This window comes from Juglans regia, chromosome 11 (assembly GCF_001411555.2).
Source record: "Juglans regia cultivar Chandler chromosome 11, Walnut 2.0, whole genome shotgun sequence".
In the NCBI taxonomy this organism is placed as follows: domain Eukaryota; kingdom Viridiplantae; phylum Streptophyta; class Magnoliopsida; order Fagales; family Juglandaceae; genus Juglans; species Juglans regia.
The window spans coordinates 24,841,046-24,853,997 of record NC_049911.1 but is presented as its reverse complement, the minus strand read 5'-3'; the positions used below and the strand labels follow the sequence as shown (position 1 = coordinate 24,853,997).

The 12,952-nt window shown below is 36.8% G+C and overlaps 1 protein-coding gene across 1 annotated transcript; it reads left to right on the top strand.

Moving 5' to 3' along the window:
• Nucleotides 1-10,272: 10,272 nt before the first annotated feature.
• Nucleotides 10,273-12,325, top strand: LOC118343822 (probable pectinesterase/pectinesterase inhibitor 20). Its single transcript, XM_035682851.1, has 2 exons — nt 10,273-11,275; nt 11,462-12,325. Exons 1-2 carry the CDS (start codon nt 10,273-10,275, stop codon nt 12,157-12,159), a joined length of 1,701 nt encoding a protein of 566 aa, XP_035538744.1. The 3' UTR covers nt 12,160-12,325.
• Nucleotides 12,326-12,952: the final 627 nt, after the last annotated feature.

The following is a 12,952-nucleotide window of genomic DNA, read 5'->3' as shown; positions in this document are numbered from 1 at the left end:
GGTTTTAAAGAAATTATGGATCATAAAGGTGCATCCATTGGGGCGAAGATGGATGATTGTTTAAAGGACTGGGGAATTCGAAAAGTGCTGTGTATTACAGTTGACAATGCCAGTGCGAATGAAACAGCAATTGATTGGTTTAAGCGGAACACGACGGTGAGAGATGATGTCATTCGGGCCCACGAGTTTATTCACGTTCGATGCTGTGCTCATATCATTAACCTCATAGTTGTTGAGGGATTAAAAGAGGTTCATGATTCCATAACCCGAGTCCGCAACATTGTACGATATGTGAGGGGTTCCCCTCAAAGGCTTGCCAAGTTTAAGGCAATAGCAGAAGATTTGAAGATTGAATGTTCTAGTATGCTGTGCTTGGACGTTCCGACTCGATGGAATTCTACATACATGATGTTGGATGTGGCACAGAAGTACCAAAAAGCATTCGAGCGGATGGAGGTCGAGGATGGGGGCCTGAGGTATGCTTTGTTGGAGCCAGCAGGACAGGGGCTCGGTGCGCCAGACGCACATGATTGGACCAGTGTGAGTTATTTTGTTGAATTTTTAAGAACTTTTTATGAGATAACCATGCGACTATCTGGATCCAAATATACGACTGCGAACTCATTTTTCAGTGAGCTCTCAGAGCTTCACTTCCAGTTGGAAAATAGTTGTACTGACTCTGCTAGATTGTTATCTGATATGGCTACGAGGATGAAGATCAAATATGATAAATATTGGGAGAATATTGAGAAGATAAATAGATTGCTATTTGTGGCTGTGATCCTTGACCCTCGAGTTAAGTTGGCCGTTCTAGAATTTTGGGTAAATTCCGTCCTCGGGGCAGTGAAGGCTGGAGAGTTTATTAGATTGCTAAAAAGTGATGTTGATAACTTATATCATCACTACAGTACTAGTGCTCAGCCTTCATCCGCAGTTGGTAGCTCCTCACATTCGAGGCCGACAGGATCGACAGTTCCCTCAGGTGATACTGACCCATCTGTAGGGGTTAGAGGCAATCGTGTCATACGGCAGTATCATCAACTCATGTCAACAAGGAATATTAAGCATTGTACATCTGAGGTTGAACGATATTTTATGGAAGCTGTCGAGGCACCTAGTGATGTATTTTAGTTATTAACTTGGTGGAAAGTTAATTCCACCAAGTATCCAGTCCTTTCCCGTGTGGCCCGAGATGTGCTAGCCATTCCTGTCACTACGGTTGCCTCAGAGTCGGCATTTAGCACTGGAGGTCGCGTGTTGGATGCTTATCGGAGTTCATTGTCACCGTCAACCGTGGAGGCCCTCGTTTGCACACAGAATTGGATAAGTGAAACGCCCATTGGACTAGATACCGTTGGCGTTGATGCCGAGAGCTATAGGCTTGAATCAGGTAAGTTTATATGCTTTTTAATGATGATTTAATTATTTTTAATGTTTCTAACTTCTACTTTTTATGATTTTATAGATCTAATTGTGAACCCTAACATAATTACCGATGATTGAGAGTTTGGAACGGACGCTACTTGAGAGTTGTGATGGAGTTGAGAGAACCTCATTTCTTGGTAAGAATCAAATTATTCTTTTACCGTATATAATTTTTTATTATCAATTTTTTTTCATCTATTGATTGCTATTTTCTATCTTCATTTCAGGCGTGACCAATGGAACATTGGGGTTTGAGTGAAACCCGTGTTTAATTTTTATGTAATTATATTTCAAGACTGAGTCATATTGTTATTACGTTATAAATGAGACTGTTATAACTTATGGCTGCATCATACATGTTATTTACTTTTTAAACTATTTATATAGTTATATTTATGTACTTATATCCCGAGCAAATACGTGGGATAAGTACTCTTTATTCTATAATTTCTATTAGTACTTATCCATCATCTCTCAAAAGTTTATAATTTATTATCCAACTGAAATTAATCGAATTATACAAATTCGTACCATCATTCTTTTCTATAAAATTTTAAATTTGTGTAATTTTCAACTCATGAGTCATTAGCACTTTTAATGCTAAATTTCAGGCGGACATAAAACAAATTAAAGATATAATCAAAATTCAGTAACAAAATCAGAACGAATATTTAAATTATTGAAAACTCTTGAATAAACTAAATATTTGTAGATGGTTAACTTTTAAAAAAATATATATATGTTGCCCACTATCTGAAACGAAATTGAACAACAAAATTTAAATAATAATAATAAAAAAAAATTCTGAAATTGAGTTCGGAGTCGGAGCTCCGACCTCCGTTCGGAACTCCCTCCGAACTCCAGTCGGAGATCCGATCGGAAGTCAGAGCTCCGATCGGAGGTCGGAGCTCCAACATCCGATCGGAATCGGACTCCGACTACGTTCGGAGTCGGAGTCGGAGGAAAGTTTTGGCTCCGAATCCGGTCGGAGTCGGAGGTCGGAAATGACAACTCCGACTCCGTCGGAGTCGGAGCCCACCCCTAACGCTACTTCACCTGTTGGAGATCTATGAGAGAGCCTCGAGACAGATGCTTCATAAAGAGAAAACTTCCTTATTCTTTAGCAGAAACACCCCAGCTGATGTTAAGAGGAACATTCTGCATAATACTGGAGTTAAGTCCTCAGGGCCTTTTGAGAAATACTTGGGGCTCCTTCTTGTTATTGGTAGACCAAAAGTTATTGCATTTCATTCCCTTTTAGACAGAATTTGGAGCAGAATTTTAAATTGAAAAACTAAAACACTTTCAACAGGTGGCAAGGAGATTCTTATGAAAGCAGTTCTTGAAGCAATTATCTCCTATTTAATGGGCATTTTTTGCTAGCTAAGTCTATTATACATAAGTTGAACAGTATGCTCAAGAAATTTTGGTGTGGCTATAATGAGGATCACTCTAAAGGCCTCATTTGTATTCGTAACACATCTCAAGTCATCTCATCTCATCATTACAACTTTCTCAAATTCTCACACAAAATATAATAAACAATTCAACTTTTTCAAATTTCAAAACAACTTTTCCAAATTTCTACACAAAATATAATAAATAATTCAAATTTTATTCTATTATTCACAAACCATCTCAACTCATATCTGAATCCAAACAAAGATTCATTGGGTGAAATGGAGTTAGTTAGGTGCAGCAAAAGCCTATGGAGGCCTTTGGATTTAGGGACTTTAAGAGCTTTAACTTAGCAATGCTTTCCAAGCAAAGCTGGAGAATTCTTACTTAGTTTAACTCTTTACCTGCTCTTTACCTGCAAAGATTTTTAAAACCAAGTACTTTCCCCAGGAGGACTTCTTAAAGGCAAGACTAGGATCAAGACCCTCCTATGTGCGGAGAAGTATCAAGGCAGGTACACAGTTGCTGGAAGAAGGATTATACTGGAGAATTGGCAATGACAGGAAGGTGAGGATTTGGAAAGACAAGTGGCTACCGACACCTTTTAGCCATAGTATTACATCTTATGATTTTACTCTTGGAGAGGAAGCAAAAGTGGCAATGTTGATAGATCAAGATCTAAAACAGTGGAAAAGAGCAGCTGCTGCATCAATCTTTCACTCCTCAGGAAGTCCAACAGATTCTTAAAGTCCCCATCAATTCAGGAGGTAAAGATGATAAATTGGTTTGGTTTTATACCAACAATAGCCAATTTTTTGTGAAAAGTGCATATCATCTTTACAGAGGGTTGGTTACCAGAAATGAGACAAGCAATTCAGATGTCAGTAGTAATTATGGGTTCTGGAAATCAATATAAAAAATGAATGTTCCTAATGCTGTTAAGATGTTTATTTGGAGAGCATGTTGAGATGTCATCCCCACTTCCCCAAATCTGTGCAAGAGGAAAGTTTTGAAAGATGATTCATATATTTTTTGCAAATCTCATGTTGAAACTATAGGGCATGCCTTATGGAGTTGTGTAGCTTCTCAAGATGTTTGGAGTATAGGCTGCAAAATAATTTAGAAATTATCTGTTCAAAGTCATAGTTTTGCGGAAAATTAGAAAGAATTAATACAGAAGTTGAGTAAGGAAGAATTGGACATGGCTGCTATGATTACAAAACTGATCTAGTTTAGAAGGAATTATGTTCTTCATGGCAAAGAGTTTCATCATCCTAGATTCCTTATAACCAAAGCTACAGAGGATTACTATTTGTTCCAGATGGCTCAAGAGAGGAAGTCATCACCAGGTGTTACTGTTGCTCAGAGATCTGCTTGGACTAAGCCATCTGCTGACTAGTTTAAAATGAACTGAGATGCATCATGTGCTCAATCCAGAGGAAGGGTAGACATTGGAGTGATTATAAGAGATACTAGTGGTCAAGTAATTGGATGCTGTCATGACTTAAAGCCCTTAGTTGCTTATTCTTTCATGGCTGAAGCTATTGTACTGCAAGTGGTTGAGAATTTTTGGAAGGATATGAGGATTAAAAGAGTGATGCTAGAAGGTGATTCTTTGAAAGTGGTTCAATATTTACAAAAAGATAGCTATGATATGAGCTCAGTTGGCTTGCTCTTGGAAGACACAAAATTGCCGCTCAAGCCATTTGCTCAATGGTCTATTCATCACATTATAGGCTATCAAATGAAGCTGGACACTACGGCGTTACTCAAAATGCTATTCATCACATGAATGATGTGTTAGATGTGGAAATGATTCCTTATTGTTCTAAGTCTATTGTTTTAAAGGAAGCTTTGTAATGGTTGATTGATTAATAAATCATCTTTCTTTCAAAAAAAAAAAAAAGATCATGAACTTTAAAGCAACCACGTGGCATATATATATTTATATATATAAAAATAATAATGCTTGTCGGTAAGGGCAGTAGTGCACCTCATGAGGTTCACACGCGTCTGAATTCTTTTCTCTTGATTAATAATATTATTGGTCGACATTAACAACTTTCCTCAATTTGTTTTCTTATAATTAATCTGTTTCTATGGTACTATCTGGTCCAAACATTCACACACATATATATTGTTGATATTGTCCAGATCAATTATATAATCAGAACTTATCTAGCCAGCTAGCTGCTAAGACGTGGCCGGGTATCAGTACGATTGTTGAGTACAGCTACTTGAATATATAATTCCATGGCCAACTGATCGATCTTAATTAGCTCTTTCTTAGAACTATTAAATTCAAAACACACGCGCTTATATAAATATATATATATATATATATATATATGTTAATTTTCACTTTTCAGTCTGGCTGCCGGTTTGATTTACGTACGTTTAAAAATTAATTATATGAATTTTCTTGCAGAAAGTTTATGCCTATATACGAATTGCAACCCATGCATTAATCCAACTGAGCTTTGCTAGCTAGTTACTCCTTATCTCCACACACATCACATATTATATTTATTTTTATTTTTTATATATTTTTAATTTTATTCTTTATAAATCAATTGAATTATTCTATTCATCATCTAACATCACATGACTGCATTTAGTAAGAAAAAAAAATTAAAAATTAAAAAATTATGTATGATGTATAGTGTGAGAAAGATGAATAAAATTTTTCAATGCAATAACATTAGTGCGGCCGTAAACTTTTTTTTTTTTTCAATTGACCAAAATGAATTAAGGTCTTCATGTATATATACGATCGATCGTCACTCATCGAACAGCACTGCGAAGAATTTTATTTTCGAACTGTGGTTATTGACCTGAAACGGGTTACAATTATTTCATATATAGAGTAATTGATCATGATGTTAATTAATTAATTTTGCGTACAAGTGGACATGATTTATAACTCAGATGGATGATTTGAAAGCATGTTGAGCTAGCACCGGGACGTTTGGCATTGTAATACATGACATGCATGCACACTACAACATATACTAGTTTTTGTCAAGGGGAACAATGGTCAGAAAAAATATATCCATAATGACAAAAAGATTTTTCTCACCAAATTGATCCGTGGCAGCTTGGTGGCATATAACTGGTGAAGTAAGGCTCTTTTTTCACCAAAAATTTAACTCATGACAAAAAAATATCTTTCTCCACGACATCAAGGGCGGAAAAAACATACAAAATTTCGTGACAAATAGTACTAGATGGCGGAAATATATATTTTCCACAAAGTATTTTGTCAAAAATACTTATTTATGAAGAAATTTTATCGTGGGAAATAATTACTTCCAGCAAAAAAAAAGTATTTGCCATGAGTTTCATTCGCGGCAAATGCTAAGAGATTTCAGAAAAAAAAAATTGTCTAATAAAAAAAAAAGACTGAGCCAAAAATAATCATAACAAATAGTCTAATAAAGGCTATAATTATTATATCCGAACCAATGAAAGATTATAACTAACCCAAACAACTACATTTAATTAAAATTTGTTTATAATTAAACTACCTTTAATTTATTTAATCAATGAAAAAATGCATAACTTTCCTAAACTACGCTTTATCACACAATCCATTGTTCATGCATAGCACACTCAACATAATCAAATCTGTCCAATTATTGGACTTCAAGTTCCTCATGTAAATTCAAATCTATAAACCATTGCATTTAAGTAAAATCTAACATATTTGCCGCCCATACACATACTCAATTTATCAATTATAAAACTTACTAACATGATTGCTGCCCATCTACATCAATCCAACACAATTACAAATTTCAAAATTTTAATAAGCTTCATTCATGGCTCCACACAATTCCCAACCTACACATTATTTTTCTTGGTTCATTGAAACCAACACATTCAATGTATAAATCTTGAATTTTATTTATACACCAACCCTAAACACAATCATAAAGATTTATAAGTTTCATTCATGGCTCAAATCAATTCCAACCCAATATAACACAACTTGCCTATATCCAAGCATTCAAATACAAGATCATTTAATCAAGTGTGCTTATTAATATAAGAGATAGGGAAATAGAGGTTATACCAAAACTCTTGGGGCTAAGAATGTCTCGGATGGTTGGTGGTGAAGCTGCCCGTAGGCTTGAGACAAGAAAAGTAGGCACAGCTGCATCAGTAATGACAGATTCATTATCAGAGTATAGAGTAATTAATCAGCTCATTTGAGAATTGACTGCCCAAGGGTTCTGCAGAAATAAGACTACTAAAAATGATTACACACTTACCTGCCTTAACCCCAAAACCTCAACTTCATCACCAACTTTAATAATTCCTTGTTCAACACGACCAGTGGCAACAGTTCCACGCCCCTTAAATAGACAAAATTATTAAAACTATGTTGAAATTTTCAAGAAAAATCTTTGTCCATAAAAGTATATGAGCAGCAAAAGAGTAAAGAATCCATCTTAAGTTTAAAGCACAGAGAATATCAAAGAAGAACATTGATAAAAGGCCTATAGTCTGAAATGGTCATTTCATAAAAAGTTTAATTGCGGAAATGATGACATTTCAGTAACACTACCTTATTTCTTCACTTTTTTATTCTATGGATCCACTAAAATCAATAAATTAAGTGAAATGCAAATAAAAACATACAGTCTATGCCAACTTTAAGTTATCCCTCAAATGCAGAAAGGCATAAATCACAGAAGCATAGTGAAAATAAGTAATAAAATTCATTCTCACTCAAATGCAGTTTCTTTCCTAATGAAAAGCTTAACCATTGATGCTAAATGAATGCTTTTACCACACGCAGGTTTGTCAAGCTGGCGTACAGGGTCAAGAATGTATTCATCCATAGCATCCATTAATTTTAGGATAGCTTTTTTGCCTATCTCTTCATTTGTACCTTGTAATGCAGAATCAAAATTAATCTAAGTGTGGAAATATATATATTTAAACGACATTCTCAAAAAGCCACCCTACCACGTAGCTCCATTTCCACAAGCTCCAGTAACTGAGGATTGTCAATAGCATCGACCTTATTTAGAAAACACACAAGTGATGGCACACCAACCTGCACAAATGCATTCACAAATCCTCATATAGTTTACTCTAAAAGCACCAAACAATGCATAAGCTAAACAAATATGATGGATAAAATTTACAAGCCACCATTAGAAGGATGCTCACATGGCGAGCAAGCAGGATATGTTCCTTGGTCTGCAGCATGGGGCCATCTGGGGCAGATACAACAAGAATACCCCCATCCAGTGCAGCACCCGTAATCATGTTCTGCAGATAATGATATAGGTGCATGGGGGCATACAAATTTTAGATGAAGAGAAATGCTATAAATTAGAATTGAGGTATAATTAATATTCAAATTGAGTAGATGAGCAAAATAATAATAATGAGAGGTCATATAAGAAGCTATTTGATCTAATTTTTCATTTTCACCTACTTTTTGTTCACATCCAAACCGATATGTGATTTATTTACATAGTCACAAGGGATGTAAGATGTTTAAACAAACACTCGTAGAAGTAAACATAAGTTAATGATTCATGAAACAAGAATAAGCATATATAGATTGATATAATGTGAAAAAGTGAACATAGCTCATCAACGAGTTTGTCCTGCAAAAATACACTAAAATAATTCACTTGAGACACAAAGGTAGGATTTTTACCATGCTTAAGGGCTGGACAGCTAAGGAGGCATCCGGGAGGTGCTCCTGCGTCCATGGGTTGCTCGTGGTGGTCCTGCGTCTTGGCTGGAGGCGGAGATGGTGGCTCACGGCGGCGGGGAAGGCCACTGTAATCAGAAAACCGTGGGGCGTGTGCCGTGGAGACCCGCGAGAGAGACCGTGCGAGGGAGAGAGATGCGGGAGCTGGGGTGGAGCTGGCGGAACCGTAGGGCGGCTGAGGGAGGTGATGGCCACGGCTGGAGACGGCGGAGGTGCACGGATCTGTTGGGATCCGAGAGGCAGAGGGAGAGAGAGAGAGAGAGAGTCGGCGAGAGGGAGGGCTGAGGGGGAACACCCACGGTGGCTCGACGGCACGGGGAGCCGTTCGCGCTGGCGCAGTAGGGAGGAGAGGCTCGAGTCTCGACAGTCGCAGGGAGAGAGAGAGAGAGAGAGAGACAGAGGGAGGGAGGAGAGTATCGCGGGGGGTTTTTTGGGGGAAAGGAAGAAACGAGCGGGGGATTTAGTTTTAGTAGAATATCCGGCGGATTCTTATCGCCGAAATAACTTATAACACCGCCGTAAATAAAAATAACCCATATTTAAAACTCTATTTATGGCGAAAAATGTCACCGCAAAAAATAACAATCTCGTCGCAAAAAACTAATAACTCACAAGAAGGAAATTATTCTGGTAAGATTATTTTTGGCAAGAAAATGTCGCCGCAAAAAACTAATTACCTTGTGGCAAAAACTAATAACTCACGAAAGCAACATATTTTTTGTAGGTTTATTTGCGGCGACTATGACTCGCCGCAAAAGGCGTTTGTTACGTGGCAAAAAATCATTTCCCACAAAGTTTTTCTTGCCAACATGATCTCGTGCCAAAAAGCTTGTATTTTTTTCCACAAATAATTTTCGTGTCATTAGCCTACTATTTGCCACGATCGTATATCATGGAAAAAGAATTCGTGGGAAAAGCCCATATTTGTTGTAGTGGCGCAGTAGTACTCCCTGTGATAAGATTAAAAAAAATGATCTATAATAATGTTAGATATTGATAATGCTAGCTATTGATCAATATTTTCAAATATTTTAAATTTGTTATTATCGCGACTTCTATTTAATTAATTAGGAATGATTTGATAGTAATGATCAAATAATTATCTCCTCAATTGATTATATTATAATTATTATCATATAATTTGTATTATTTGAATTACTGATCCAATTCTCTTATTAATCAAAGTTATGTGTACTTAAAAATTAGTCCCATTAATTAATCGAAGTTATATCTAGCTACCTTTTTGGATTAATCCCATTAATTAATAAATGTTGATCAATCTGTCAGTTCAATTCGAAATCAAAGATATATGATTATATTTTTTTTTTTTATAAAAAGAAATTTATAATACGACGTAACATGAATATCAAACCAAACTAATTACCTTTTGTGAATCCACTTGCATATATTCAACGATGACTGGCAAACACGTACGCGCCTAGATATATCCCGAAACAAAATGGGAATAATCATGAAGAAGTACTCCAGCCTACATATAACAACAGGCCGGTTGACTCCACAAATACTAAACCATCGCGCCCTCCCACTCACTATATTCGATACAATATATATTCTTAAGCTAGCTAGCTGATGATCATGGTATAAACTACTCCTGCATGCATGCCTGATTTCCTATAAATAAAACCCAATAACCTCATCTACCATCACACATTAATTCTTCAAACTCTGATCGATCCATTTGTCCAAAACCAATGGCCTCCAAGCTTTTCTCTCCCATAACATTCTCATTTTTCATTCTCCTTTTAATTCCCTTCTTTACCTTTATATCTTTTGCAGATATCTCTCATCTCACTACTCTAGTCCCACCTGAAACCATTTGCAAGTCCACCCTTTACAGCTCCTATTGCAAATCCGTGCTCCCAAATCAGACTGCCAATGTCTTCGATTATGGCCGGTTTGCGATTTTGAAGTCATTGTTGCAATCACGCATATTTTCTAGTGTAGTGAACAATTATGTTCAATACAGGTACCCCTTCTTATCCAAAACTACAATACGTGCTCTTGAGGATTGCCAATTGCTGGCTAGCTTAAACGTTGATTACCTTAAAAAGTCGTATGAAACTATCAACACAACTAGTGTTGATCTCTCCACCCTTGAAGTGGATGACGTCCAAACCTTTCTCAGTGCGATTTTAACTAACCAGCAAACTTGTTTGGAAGGCCTAATTTCCACAGCTTCGGATTCAATCATAAAGAATGCTCTTTCAGTGCTACTTTATAATGACACTAAGCTCCACGGCGTCTCTCTGGCTTTGTTCACCAAGGGGTGGGTGCCTATGAAGAAGGATTGCTGGCAGCCTGAGAGGAAATATCCTATGTTCCGAAATGGAAGTTTACCATTAAAAATGTCCAGCCAGAAACGAGCAATTTATGAGTCAGTGTGCAAGAGAAAGATTTTTGAGACAGATAGTGAAGATGAAGAGATTAAGGTTTCTGACATTGTGATCGTGTGCCAAGATGGAGGCGGAAACTTCAACACAATCAATGATGCCATTCTTGCTGCTCCAAACAACACTAACTCTTCTGATGGGTACTTTCTGATCTATGTTACAGCCGGTGTTTACCAAGAGTATGTGTCCATTCCGAAGAACAATAGGTATTTGTTGATGATTGGAGACGGTATCAATCGGACCATAATCACAGGCAACCGGAGCGTAGATGATGGTTGGACGACGTTCAATTCCGCAACTTTTGGTAAGGAATAATTAATCTCTCCAACATTTTAGGGAAGCACTGAAATTTGTATGCTGTTTTGTAAACAATCTTAAATTACTTGAAGAATTATCCAAACAATTTAACATGCCAGCTTGATCTAAAGATTTAATTATTTCCTGGAACTTATGTGCCAAAACTTCACTAAGTTCCACATCACTATTGCAGCTGTGGTTGCACCAGGGTTCGTGGCCGTGGACATTACTATTCGCAACACTGCTGGGCCAACAAAGCACCAGGCAGTTGCACTTCGAAGTGGGGCAGATATGACCACGTTTTACAGCTGCAGCTTTGAGGGGTACCAGGACACATTGTACACACATTCTCTCAGGCAATTCTATCGGGAATGTGATATCTATGGGACAGTTGACTTCATATTTGGAAATGCTGCAGTTGTCCTCCAAAATTGCAACATATATCCCCGCCTTCCAATGACTGGAAAATTCAATTCCATCACAGCTCAAGGTCGAACGGACCCAAATCAAAACACAGGTATTTCCATCCATAATTGTACAATTAGAGCAGCTGACGATTTGGCTGCAAGCGATGGTACTAGTACTCAAACATACCTAGGGAGGCCATGGAAGGAGTACTCCAGGACAGTTTACATGCAATCTTTCATGGACAGTTTGATAAATCCAGCAGGTTGGCATGAATGGAGTGGAAGTTTTGCACTAAGCACATTGTATTATGCGGAGTATGGAAATAGAGGACCTGGATCAGAAACTGCGAATAGAGTGACATGGCCTGGTTACCATGTGATTGACGGCGCTGATGCTGCTAATTTTACAGTATGTTCATTCTTGCTGGTGGAAGATGATTGGCTGCCTCGAACAGGAGTGCCTTACACCCGTGGCTTAGTGTGAGTTAATATTCTTTCTTTAAAAGAAAAAACAAGAATGACTAACTTCTTGGATATCGCTGGTTGTTGTTTCATTTTTTATCTGTCATTGTTTTTACTACAGAAATAAGCGCGTGATGCCATAAATTCTTGGCCATTAATGTACAGCTTAATCGATTCTCATGCGGTATTGTTTCATAGTATATCATGTCATGATCATTTTATGAAAGAAAAGAAAATAGTAAATGCGCACTACTTGATATTGCAAGATCTGGAATGCAACAAGTTACAGGGTGTGTTGGCGTCATGATTGTCAACTTGGCTTCACGGTTGACATGATCTTGGTACCAACCCCGATTCCTTCGGGTTAAAAAAACTCTTCCCAATATTAATTATAGGATATTTTTATTGATCCCTTCAATTTTATTGATAATCCATATTTTTTTTTAAAGAAACCATGATTACACAATAAAAAGGTTGAGCTAGGGTACAAAAATTCCAAAACCAAACTTTAAATTTTATAAAGAGAAATATATCCTACATGTACAAACTAAAATTTTTATTACTATATAAAAAAAACTACAAGTACCAATTAGAGCAATCACTTCAACAAAAATTAACGAGCAAAACAAGATGTATCTAAGAAATTAGCTTTATAGATTAGTGCCTAAACCGAGGACAACTCATGGAGACCAACCCATATACAAGCCAAAAATATGAGAAAAATGCTAGTTTGCCCTTAGGCTTAACCTTTAGTGCATTCTTTTTAAATGTTTTAAAAAGTTACTGCTGAATTTGTATATATTTTTTTAAATATT

What these genes read in the sequence shown, in the direction of transcription:
- LOC118343822 (XM_035682851.1), top strand. Translation starts at nt 10,273, where the DNA reads ATGGCCTCCAAGCTTTTCTCTCCCATAACATTCTCATTTTTCATTCTC. An exon ending in GTTCAATTCCGCAACTTTTG is followed by an intron (nt 11,276 to 11,461) that starts GTAAGGAATAAT and finishes TCACTATTGCAG; the next exon opens with CTGTGGTTGCACCAGGGTTC.